Source organism: Thermobia domestica, chromosome 17 (genome assembly GCF_964235325.1).
Source record: "Thermobia domestica chromosome 17, izTheDome1.hap1.1, whole genome shotgun sequence".
In the NCBI taxonomy this organism is placed as follows: Eukaryota; Metazoa; Arthropoda; class Insecta; order Zygentoma; family Lepismatidae; genus Thermobia; species Thermobia domestica.
Genome location: NC_137470.1, coordinates 15,664,672 through 15,677,733, shown reverse-complemented (window position 1 = coordinate 15,677,733; position 13,062 = coordinate 15,664,672). Strand labels below are relative to the sequence as shown.

The 13,062-nt window shown below is 37.6% G+C and overlaps 1 protein-coding gene across 1 annotated transcript in view; it reads right to left on the bottom strand.

Annotated features, from left to right (window-relative positions):
- LOC145673940 (otoferlin-like) overlaps positions 1 to 13,062 on the bottom strand; it is a 479,417-nt gene that overhangs the window by 120,150 nt on the left and 346,205 nt on the right. The window contains exons 17-18 of the mRNA XM_081743754.1: positions 3,435 to 3,635; positions 1,641 to 1,757 (exon numbers count right to left, since the gene is read on the bottom strand). Of these exons, the coding sequence (XP_081599880.1) occupies positions 1,641 to 1,757; positions 3,435 to 3,635 (318 nt within the window). The remainder of the gene's footprint in view (positions 1 to 1,640; positions 1,758 to 3,434; positions 3,636 to 13,062) is intronic.

Sequence of the window (13,062 nt, the reverse complement as noted above, 5' to 3'; positions counted from 1 at the left end):
CATGCCATATACGTATATTGTACTTTTCATTAAAACCATCATGTTACAATTGTTCCAAAGCTTTGTTACAATTGACCCGGACACGGGGACGTCTGTAGCAAGACAGATGCTGTCATAAAATGCTTCGTAACTTTCTATATTAGAAATTGTCATGTATGAAAAAAATTGAATGGAGCAACAAACCTTCACTTAAGATGTATAATTTTCAGACTTATTGGAACATAAACATGTGAGAAAAAATAAAATGTAAAATTTGTTACAATTGTCCTTGGTCTCCCCTACAAAATAAGGTCGAAGGAACGCAACAAGTGTATTGAATGTTTCACGTAATTACGTATACGAAAAGGAACATGATTCAAAACTTTGAAAGAAGTCCACATCAATACAATTGACGTAATTTTAAAATGGGATTTGGTTTGGTTTAGTTTAACGTCCCACGATTATGCCTGCTTGGCTAAAGGAAACATCATTCAAAATGAGATTGTTTCATGCATTAAACTACCAAATAACCAAAAAAGGTTCTCTCCGTTTTAGACATTCGATTATTCATGCGCTCACAGAGAGGAAACGAAATAACGCACGTACCCGCCAAGCGATCAGGAGTCCGTCTGACCATCGATCTTCAGTTATGCAGGCGCGTTGCGCACACACACCAGTCATAGCTTGTCCAATGTTGAAGAGAAATGGAGGTATCGAAGCAGCTTGTTCGTGTGTATTGGGCCTGTCCGCTGACGCATTAAGTTGCTGCGGATTTGGGGAGAATGCTGTGAACGAATACACATCAAGGCATTGGCTCCAGAAATTCCATTCGAAAGATGTGAGCCTTTCGGATGAACCTCGCAGTGGATGAGCACATGTGTTGGATGACGAGGATCTCAAAGCAGCCACAGTGGAGAAAAGTGATCTAACGTTTGATGAACTTGCAGAATCTTTCATCACTTGCTCACAGTGACGAAAAGTGGGCGCTTTACGACAGTCCCAAGCGTATGAGACATTGGTTGTTGCCACACGACCCTGTTCCTCACACCTCAAGACTACCTCTGCACCCAAGAAATTTATGGTCTCTGTATGGTGGAATTATCAGCAAGTGGTGCATTACGAGCTCCTTCGGCCTAGTCAAACTATCACTACTGACCTCTACTCTCAGCAGAGGCAAAAGGTGCACCGTGCATTCGGCAGGAGTCAGTATTCATGAATAGCAAGGGTTTGCTAGTCCTGCAGGACAATGCCAATCTACATGTGGCAGAGAGAACCCAGGAGATCCTTTAGCAACTTGTCTGGAAGACACTGTGCCATGCACCATATTTACCAGACCTTGCACCAACAGATTAGCAGCTGTTTCCTTCCCTCGACAACCACCTCCGTGGGAGATCCTTGGAAAATTAAGGAGACCAGCGGAACGCACTCACGGGCTTCTTTGCATATACGACCAAAGAGTTTTAACACCAGGGTATTGTGCGGCTGCAGGAACGTTGGTAAAGAGTGTTGAATTCTGATGGAAATTACTTAGAAACCTAAAGATACGCCCCCCCGTCCACTGTATTGCTCTTTTTTTATTACTGATATAGAAAGTTTTTCTTTTTTTGGTTACCTGGTAAATAAGTACACATTATTGTTGAAGAGAATAACCATTTCTTTACCTGAGTAGTTCGGCAGTATTCCCCTACAATCACTCTCGCAAATGGATCAGACAATCCTGATGCATCTGATCCTATTAATGATCTTGCTTGGTACATGTGGGCTCGGACCTGAAAGGTCTTAAAAAGACAGAAAAGAAAATTATATATATTGCTCTTAAAACAATGTTATAACTACGCATACATTAATCAAAATAAAAGCAAACAAACTGTGATTTTAAATGGCGTAAACTCAAATGTTGTAAGGCCAGTATACCTACACTATGAAAGTTTGTTACGAAATCAATCACATTTCTTTTTAAATTGTATAATGGATACTACTCTTGCATTTCTTCAAGATCAATTTCCAATGGTACTTCGACCAACTGGAATCATCATCCTGGCCCATTTATTGTTTTGTTATATTTCTGAAAATCTATACTTGTGTCTCAAATAATGGTTACTAAATTATTCATCCCACCAACTACAGTTCAATATTCTGATTATTCTGTACAAGTTCATTACCTTTAATTTAGACTTTATTATGACTATCTGACCGCCATGAGACCCAAAAATAGGGTCTCAAGTAACACTCTTTTTGAAGCCGCGATACTCAGTTTTTGTGTTTCAAGGCTACAACACCCTTACGTGGGTTTCACATATTTGTCAATATGTGCAAACCAGTTGTTTAGGCTTCTGAATGTTGCCTTGTACTCGTAGGCTGGCTTCGCAAAGTAGTTGCTCATACCTTACAGAAATGGACGGGTGATCTAATAACCGTCTTCAACCATATTTGTACCCACTGTGTCGCACACACATTTTAACCTGCTATAATGCTCTTCTGTTAATACAAAATCGAATTCATTTTTATAATCGGCACCAAAATGATTTTCTTCCCGAAAAAGTATCTGGTAGATTTAAAAATAATAATAATAAATAGAAGAGATATACAACGAAAATCTTGTACATCTCGTAGGTACAGGCTGGAATAATGTTTTCCATTCTTCAAGCTTTGGTTTTAGTATACGTAAATTTGAATTAAACTACTCGCTGAACAACACAATACGATTATTGTATAAATTATCAATGTGTAACAGTTTCGCAAACTACCCACTTTGTCTTCACTGTCTCATAGTGTTCGATGAAGGCAAAGTGGATAACACACAAAGAGTGAAAAAGTGACAGACTGGACCGCGACTCGAACCCGAGACCTTCGGCGTACTCTGTCAATGCATTAACCACTTCGCCACCTAGTCCGTTTCCCAGAACAGCCACTCTCACTCTCTCTCTCTCTCTCGATGTTGGTATGCCGGAGGTCCCGGGTTCGAGTCCCAGTGCAGTCAATCACTTTTTTATTCTTTGTGTCTTATCCACTTTGCCTTCATCGGACACTATCAGACACTGAAGCCAAAGTGGATAGTTTGTGAAACTATTACACGTTGATAATATTTACAATACACGTATTGTTTTGCTCAGCGAGTAGTTTAAATCAAACAACTCTGGATTCTCTGAATTTACAAATGTCGAACGGCTATAGTCGCCTTCCGCACTGCACGTCCAATTGAGTGACGAGTGATATTTATTTATGGCTTTTTAAACTGGAGCTATTTTAACATTTTTGTTTATTCAAGTAACTCCTGGATTGTTTTAAGACGCTGTGTCAACACCGAAAAAATTAAGTGCATTTTCCGGAAATCGAACTCACGTCCGTGCACTAACAATTCGGTTGCACCGAGAACAAAAGAAATGCCTAGACTCTGAACCATAAAATAAATCATAAAATAGACAAAAATTGATAATTTGTTGTTGAGTACATACATGTTTCTCGAGATAATGTATCACAGACGGAGGGAGAGCTTGGGGTCTTTCGGCGTTTTTAATTTCATGGGAAATTTCATATCCTTTCGGTAGTCCATTGATAAAGTTCTTCTTGTGTCGCGACAGTCCAAGCCACATGTACATCTGGAGTTTCACTTGGATCGCCCAACCACTAGGCCCCATGCCTTTCTTCCCAGGAAGCTACAAAGACAAAAAGTATTAAATAACAGGTAACCATTTTAAGTATAGACATTGACAACTTATTAAACATGTTAGTATTGAGTACCGTATTAGTTATATCATAAAATTTCCACTACAAATAACATAAGTTCCGATCACTCTTTCTATGTTTAAATCACTCAAAATGTAACTCATGATTGTACTATAATGTTCAATTTCTTTATATAAATTCTATATCCATTATTTGCAAGTCACTAATTCTAGCTTTGGAACTTTTTGTATCAAACAAAAGACAAATTCTTACCAAAGCTCATACTACCTAATAAATAACAGCGTCACAGTTTCGGTAAAGTATCTTTGCCTTCATCAGACACATTATGAAATACAATTTCTAAAACCACAGCTTATATGTCTCAGAAAATGAAAGGTCATATCTAGGAACCAATAAGATCCGTCCATTCATGTTTAACGATTTTTAATTGACTACATATTTGCAACTTTTTAATGATACAACTTTCACTAGAAAGTTTAACTTTCTAACTGGCACACCTGTGTAATTTGACTTGATTTTGAGTTTAGCGTCCCTTTCAGCAGCGAGGCTATGTGAGACGTGGACCTACAGATTAACGTGGAATCCGAACCACATGAGCTTCCGCCGGGAATCGAACCCGGATCTCCTACGCCAAAGTCACGTGTGCTAACCGCTTAGCCACGGAGGAGCTTGCCTGTGTAATTTGAATGAACAACTTCCACTTTTGAGAACTTTACACTTTTAATTGGCTATCTGCTATTCAATATATCTATGTTACTACTTGTTTCTTCTCTGCTTTATCCAATGTAACCAGGAGCAAAAGATATACAATTGCACTTGTTGTTTTCTAAATACATAGCGGAATGGATACAAAAGGAAGACAGCGAGGAAGTTATGAACTGGAATAGTGGACTGAACATACATTAAAAGGTTAATGACCTCCTCTCATTTTCTGAGATATATAAGCTGTAATCTTAGAAATTGTATTTCACAATGTGTCTGATAAAGGCAAAGATACTTTACCGAAACTGTAACGCTGTTATTTATTAGGTAGTATATGCTTTGTTCAAAATTTGTCTTTTATTTGAACCGTTATTTGAAAATAAATATCCGTTTATCAAAGAGAATAAATGGAACTATAGAACGAAACTATGGATTAATGATGTTCAAACTAAACGGTGGTTACGTGTAAAAAGGAGTGAAACTTAACGAAAATCATTACCGTCAGAAATTTCAGAAACAAAATGTAACACCCATTCTATTCAGGTAAGTTTCAGGAATCGATTGCACAGTTCTGCCTCAGGAAATCTTTTCCGCGATGAAATTCTTTAGATTAATTTATGCATTTTCATGTGAATGGATGCTACGAATGTAATTTAACTTTTTTCCTTTCTCTCTTTCTTTTACTATATACATATATATATAAAAAGAGACTGTACGAGTATGTTTCTGTGCCTTGTTTAACTGCTGGTAGCAAGTTTATACTTATTTTGAGGTTGTAGTTTAAAATTTAGCCGAAAAGATCCTGTGTTTTTAACGCTTACATGAAAGATTTTATTTACCGTAATGAATGTTTTGAAGACTAATCGCGTTTGTTAGACTTCCTTATATAGCGTGTTCTAAAAATGATGCCCACGGACAACAGAGTCCTATTCTTCAGGTCAAAATAAAGCGAAAATGGTATATAATGCTATATTCTCCGGAGCCTCCTTCAGCCGCTATAGGGAATTAGAAGTTTAATATGTAGTAATAACGCATATTAACTTGGTACCATTAGCATTGCTCTACAAATCCATTAAACAGTTAAGTTACATGGATTGTTACGCTAATCAGTGGTACTAATATTAATGTATATTGACTAACTGTCATCTGGCAAGAATTCATGTAATTATTTGATGAATTGGTAGATCTACTCCCGTTTTTTTTTCTTTTTTTTTTTAACTTGCAATGGTTATTTGCCTACATAGTACAATTCGAGTCTCCAGACGAGGACCCGAAAGGTATACAATTACACATATTTTTCGTTTTGACTTGTAGAATAGTGCTCTATAGTCCGTGGGCGCCATTTAGAACACCCGATACATATACACTGTATATAAGGATGTCTAAGAAACGCGATTAGTCTACGATGGGCTCCAGTACAATCAAGAGAGGCCTGGGAAAAGGGAACAGTTGGTTCTTTAGCAATAAACTACATAAATTTTGCATAATATTAAAATAGCCTGAGTTGGATCTTGATGGGGAAATAGCCTCGAATTAAAATGAACTGAATACTGATTAGGATTAGATTTCTGAGGTTTCGGCAACTATGACTATGTTAGCCCGTCATATATGAGGGATGACGTCCCTCTGCGATTCTACTATCCGGGAAATTGGAAAGAAAAAGAGGAATGGGAACGGGAGGGACCTATGTGTTAGATATTATCCCAGAATTTGCCTGGTGTAAATGAGGAAAACCCAGGAAAACCTCACTCAGTTTGGCTGGCCTGAAAAGCGTTTACACTTTTTCGACCGTGTTCCCACCGAGAATATTGATTTGGATCCCCTTTACGTAGTAGATCATATATCATACAACCTTTTTCCTGGCAATATGCTGAACCTCAATCATTTAATGAAGTGCAATTTCAAGACTATTCTATGCACGGAATTTCACAATGTATTCACAGTACTTCGTAGGCAGATTCTTCGTATTCAAGATAAAATGAAGTTTTGAAGAAGGGACCTAATTGAGAAGTCACAACACATTGAGAAAGCTGTTATAAAAAGAACTATTCAAACTACAACTAACAACCGTTTTTAGACTTTTTATAATGCAAAATAATTATATGTATACACACACAACCCTAACCATACATTCCTAGGTAATCAATAATGAATTCATATCTTCTATATAATAAAAATGGAATGTAAAACTGTTTTGCCCCGAACTTCATCACTGCACCGATTTATATATATATATATATATATATATATATATATATATATATATATATATATATATATATATATATATATTAAGCTTGCGAGTTAAAATAGATATCCTTAAGGATGAGCGGAGGGAGGGGTCTTAATATTAAGTATCTCACGAGCCAGTCACGTTAGAAAGATTAAAGTCGGTACATAAACGCCTCATTTAAAATCAGGGAACACATTTCTGTGAGTTTCTGAAAATTTACGTTTCAATGGGGGTAGGGTTTTCTTTTTTCATATATATGTTCCAGCATGATTCTGGAGCGCCTGAGCAATTTCAACCAAAGTTGGTAGCCATATGATTTACAATCTGAAATTATATATAATTTCATTCTTGTGTTAGCTTGTTCTTAAATGTCATTGGAACTGTCACCAATCAATTTAGTGACCCCGAAAACTATGGATTCGACACTAATCTCGGTCATTTTGGACATTTTTATACCTCTTCTTGTCCCATGTCGATAGGAGCTGAACGTGGACCTTAAATACAATTCTAGTGTCACTATTCATTCCAGTAACCCTGAAAACTCTATATTCGACACTAACATCTGTCTCTTCTGTTTATATTGAAAGTCACATCCTGTTTACCAACACCCATAGGGGTACTATGGGTTTCTTACCTCCACTGGGCCTTTAAACGGCACCAGGATTTTTACTATTCATCTCAACAACACGAGAACTATGGATTTGACACTAATGTCTATAATTTTCTATTACTTTTACAAGATACACGTTCTCACTTCATTCTATATGGGTGCTAGAAATGTTTTACCTTCACTGGGAGCAGACTTTGAACTTATAAGGCATTAGAATGTTACTATTCATTTCAGCGACCCCGAAAACTACGAAATCGACACTAATATCGGTCATTTCCGATTCATATTACATGTATTCCCTTTCCAGTGTTCCTAAGAATGCTAGGGTGTCTTACCACAGTGTAATATATATATATATAGATAGATAGATAGATAGATAGATAGATAGGGTGTTTCGAAACAACACCGACAACGTTCGGGAGGTGATTCCTGACACCAAGATAAAACAAAAAGTATACAGGGTGTTTCAAAACAAAACCGACAACGTTTGGGAGGTGATTCCTGACATCAAGATAAGACAAAAAGTATAGACCAAACTGGGTGCACAAATGCTTCCTTTCGGAGTTATAGGCTGCCGAAAACTTCAAGAAATGAAATTTCAAGGTCCATAGCTCCAAAACTATGGGACTTACCGTAGTCAGGTCAAGACTTCTCTTAGGAACTAGTATGTGCCCTATCCAGATATCCAAATTTCAGAATCCTCACGTACTCATGCAACAACTTTTATTGAGGTGTTTGGCTACGGGCATTTAAGTTGAAGTAGTCACCAACTACCTCCATAAGAACTGTTGCGGAAGTACCGCAGAATTCTGAAACTTGGATGTTTGGATAGGGCACATAGATGTTTGAATAGGGCACACACTACTTCCTAAGTGAAGTCTTGACCCGACTACGGTAGGCCCCATAGTTTTTGGAGCTATGGACCTTTGAAGTTTATTTTTTATGTTTTCGGCAGCTTATAACTCTGAAAGGAAGAATTTGTACACCCAGGTTAGTGTATACGTTTTGTCTTATCTTGGTGTCAGGAATCACCTTCCAAACGTTGTCGGTGTTATTTTGAAACACCCTGCATATATATATATATATTACACTGTGGTAAGACACCCTAGCATTCTTAGGAACACTGGGAAGGGAGTACATGTAACATGAATCGGAAATGACCGATATTAGTGTCGATTTCGTAGTTTTCGGGGTCACTGAAATGAATAGTAAGATTCTGATGCCATATAAGTTTAAAGTCTGCTCCCAGTGAAGGTAAGACATTTCTAGCACCCATATAGAATGAAGTGAGAACGTGTATCTTGTAAAAGTAATAGAAAATTATAGACATTAGTGTCAAATCCATAGTTCTCGTGTTGTTGAGATGAATAGTAAAAATCCTGGTGCCGTTTAAAGGCCCAGTGGAGGTAAGAAACCCATAGTACCCCTATGGGTGTTGGTAAACAGGATGTGACTTTCAATATAAACAGAAGAGACAGATGTTAGTGTCGAATATAGAGTTTTCAGGGTTACTGGAATGAATAGTGACACTAGAATTGTATTTAAGGTCCACGTTCAGCCCCTATCGACATGGGACAAGAAGAGGTATAAAAATGTCCAAAATGACCGAGATTAGTGTCGAATCCATAGTTTTCGGGATCACTAAATTGATTCGTGACAGTTCTAATGACATTTAAGCCCAAGTTAACGCAAGAATGGGCATGTCAACTGGCCAGGGAATCTTTACTATTTATTTATTTATTTCACTCATATTGACTGGAGTAACGCCGAAGACGTCAATCTTCTTTGTTGTTTATTTCACCGATTTTATTTTCAAATATTTTGGAATAATCTTATTTTCCCTGTGCAAAGAAGGGGCATTCAACTAGATAACCAATAAAAATATACATAGTAGTCAACTTCTAAGTGTTGACAATGATTAAATTGCAAAAAAAAATACTGGTAAGTTTGAATTTCATGTATTTTAAACGGTGGAGACAAAAGGACTCAAACTTAACACCCCTTATTTTTGTATTTATTTATTTATTTTTCTACGTCTGAAGCAGATATCTTAAGAAACTAGCTACAAACGCCTGTTTCTCTTTAATCCATTTTATTTATTTAAATATATTTGAAAATTTACTTAAAACTATTTTCCTATCGACAATCATGCAAACACATTTGACCAACAAGAAATCGCTAACTCGATGAGTTCAATATACTAGATCTGACATTTTCAGTAATATGAAAATAATGAAGAATGCTTTCACGCATTATTGTCACTAAATGCTCATACTATGTGCATATATTTAATTTTTAAATGTGCTACTATCTAAAGCATATTCGTTTGGTGATTCCACGGAGCAGGTAGTTGTGCATGTGGGAACTTGCTTAGTGAAAAAAGAAGTGATAATCAAGCAAAGGTACTAGTAACAAAAGAAGGATGCATTCAGACAACAAACTTAGTTGTTGCATAAAAATAATTTGATAATGTAAACATTTGTTTACATTATATGCATAGACATAGTAGAGAATGTCAAGAAAGTATTTGGACCACGACAGGGTGATCATTTTCTTCACACTCATCATCGTAGGTATTCTGCCATTATTGGCAGGTCACTTATCGCAAACTGAGAAGGTACCACGTTCCATGATCTTCTGCTAAGCTTTTTGTCTTTACGTATCACTTTTTTGTTTTAATACCGTCCCTCAACCGTAGTCTTTCGGTCCCACTCGCTTTTTCCTGCCAACATACCTTCTAGCACGTTTCTCATGATAGAGTGTCTTCTCAGCCAATATCGCAACCAGCTTTTATTCCTCTTTTCAACTACATCTAAAATTGTTCTTTTCTCCCTCTCTATTTCAAGCAGTTCTTAATTCGTTTTTCGTTCAACGAAGCTTGTTTCTCCGTTCTTCTCCACACCCACATTTCGAAAGCTCCCAGTCTACTTTCATCACTTTTGCATAATGTCGATGTCTGTGCCCTATATAATACAGCGTGGACATAAAGTCTCTCCCTGATAACAAACATTAATAACAAGAAAAGAAAGAATGATAGAAGCATGCGGTTAAAGTCTCTCCCTGATAACAAACATTAATAACAAAAAAACAAAGAATGATAGAAGCATGTGATTCAAGTCTCTCCCTGATAACAAACATTAATAACAAGTAAATAAAGAATGATAGAAGCACGTGATTAAAGTCTTTCTCTGATAACAAACATTAATAACAAGAAAACAAAGAATGATAGAAGCATGAGGTCTGAAAACATCGCTTCTATGATACTTCAAGATTTTGCCACAGCCCGTGCTGCCATGTACTGCAGCTGACCGCAGCGTGACAGTCATTTGTTTAAAAATGGCGTCAGCACAGCAGAAAGCGAATTGTGTGTTGTAGTATTATGAAACAAAATCTCCCAACACAGTTCAGCAAGCATTCAGGAGAGATTATGGACAGCAGCCACCAGATGTTAAGAGCACAAAGGAATGGTACCGCAAGTTTATTGCAACAGGATGAAACTTTTGGTGACCGATGGAGGGGGAAACATGGTCCAATACCATGGCCCCCACGATCCCCAGACATAACTTCCTTGACTTCTTTCTGTGGGGTTAAAGACAGGGTTTACGCAACACCTGTTCATGATATTCCAACACTCAAAAACAGGATAAGGGTAGCAATACACACAGACACTCCTGAACTGTTGAGTAACACATAGAGAGAAATTGAATATCGCTTGGATGTCTTGAGGGCAACTAAAAGAGCACATGTAGAAATTCTCTAAATCAGGTAAAAATTTTGAGTTTTCCTATTATTTGCAGCAAAAAGCATGCTTCTATCATTCTTAGTTTTCTTGTTATTAATGTTTGTTATCAGGGAGAGACTTTAACCGCATGCTTCTATCATTCTTTGTTTTCTTGTTATTAATGTTTGTTATCAGAGAGAGACTTTAACCGCATGCTTCTATCATTCTTTGTTTTCTTGTTATTAATGTTTGTTATCAGGGAGAGACTTTATGTCCACCCTGTACAATACTCCATACAAAACCCTTCTTGAGCCTCTTCTAAACTTTTTACAGAAGTATTCAACACTGTTAGCTATGGTGCTAAACAGAAAAATACATAAAGTCATCAGGAAAAGTGTACCTTGTTCCCTTATTTTTTTTCGTCTTTTTTTTTTAATCAACTGTCAAACTAATCGATTTGAGGATTATTTTCTTTAATATGTGAAAAAAAAGAAAGAAAAAAAAAGAAGCATAGGCCGTGTCACGATAGAATAATGAACATACGGTTGGAAGAGAAATGGAATGTAAACATAATATGAAGTAGATTTCGGAAGAAAATTCGTCCTTCATTGTGTTTTAAGCAAACCTTAAATACAATTGTTTTGCGAAAAATTCACTTAGTCTACGCCCTCCATTTGATGGGCCGAATAACTCGGGAAGCAAAATTCTGCACGTCATAAAATTTCACACACTTGCGTAGCAAGTCAGGCCTACCGTCACATGTCAAGTTCAATCAAGATTACAAGAGTTTGGCTAATAATGGCCTTGATTTTTCAAGAGAAAATGCAGTGAAGGACGAGGATTAAAGCGGACTATAAGAATTCAAACGGAAGATTTCATATTAACTTTTCGGTGTGTATCATAATATTAGGTGCCCAAGAAAGTTCGTGCGGTTTTCGTCACTCATCAAACCCGGCCCACAAAAGTCTTAAGCATTCATTTTATTCTTCGAAATAATCGCCATTGGCTTCAATGAAATGTTCCCAACGACACTCAAAAATTGTAATACAGCCTTTATGACATCAAGTTTTCGGAACTGTTGTTTCCGCAAAATTGGTTATCCATGGCCAAACACAGGTAACAGTCCGATGAGGCAACGTCCGGGGAGTAGGATGGATGAGGCAGAACTTCCCAGCCCAGTCTTTTGATCATCTCTGGTCGCTTTTGCCGTATGAGGTTTGGCAAGATTGTGGAAGAGGAGAACTCCTCTTCTGTTGACCAGTGCTGGCTGCTTCTAAAGTAGGGCAGCTGAAACTCTATGCAATTGTGACGAGTAGACCTCGGATGCTGTTTTCTTTCCGCTTCCTAGATATTCATAATGGACTATGGCAGCGCTGGTCCACCAAACACACAGCATTACCTTCTTTTTTTGTGAATATCCGGTTTAGCGGCCAATGAGACCGACCCAGAAATCTATCAATGATATATCTTCTTCCGGTTATCAGACATGATCCATTTTTCGTCACATGTCAAGGTTTGTTCTAGGAATGAGGCTTTATTATGGCCCGACAGCAACGACAAGCAGACGTTCAACCGTTGGAACTTGTTTCCCTCGGACAGAACATCAGGAACCCCTTACCTTCCGTATGGTTTCGTTAGATACTCTAAACCTGTGTGCAAATTCCTGGCAGGTTTGATGAACATTCTGCTTAATATTCTTCTCCAGCTGGACGTTGTCGAGGGTGGATGGAAGACCAACACGAGGCTTGTCTTCAAGGCTCTCGTTTCCGGAAGAAAAGCAGCTGAACCACTTTTGAGCAGTCCGTTCACTCACTGATATCTCTCTAAACGCGGAGCATATTCTTCTAGCGACCTCGGCAGGTTTGTTTCCTAATGTGTACTCGAAAAGCAAAATACGCCTCTGCAACGACGTGCTCTTTCGAAGACTGCGCTTCCTATAAAACCGATAGCGAAACGTGCCATGCACTGAACAACTCTCTACTGAAGAAGGTTTGAAACGAATGTACACACATGACGCCACCAGGATCAATTTGACCACACTAACGCGACGAAAGTACCTATTCTCAAAAACTGAATGAACTTTCTTGGTTACCTGATACTTCCATTGTGAAACTTAAAATAAAAAGCATC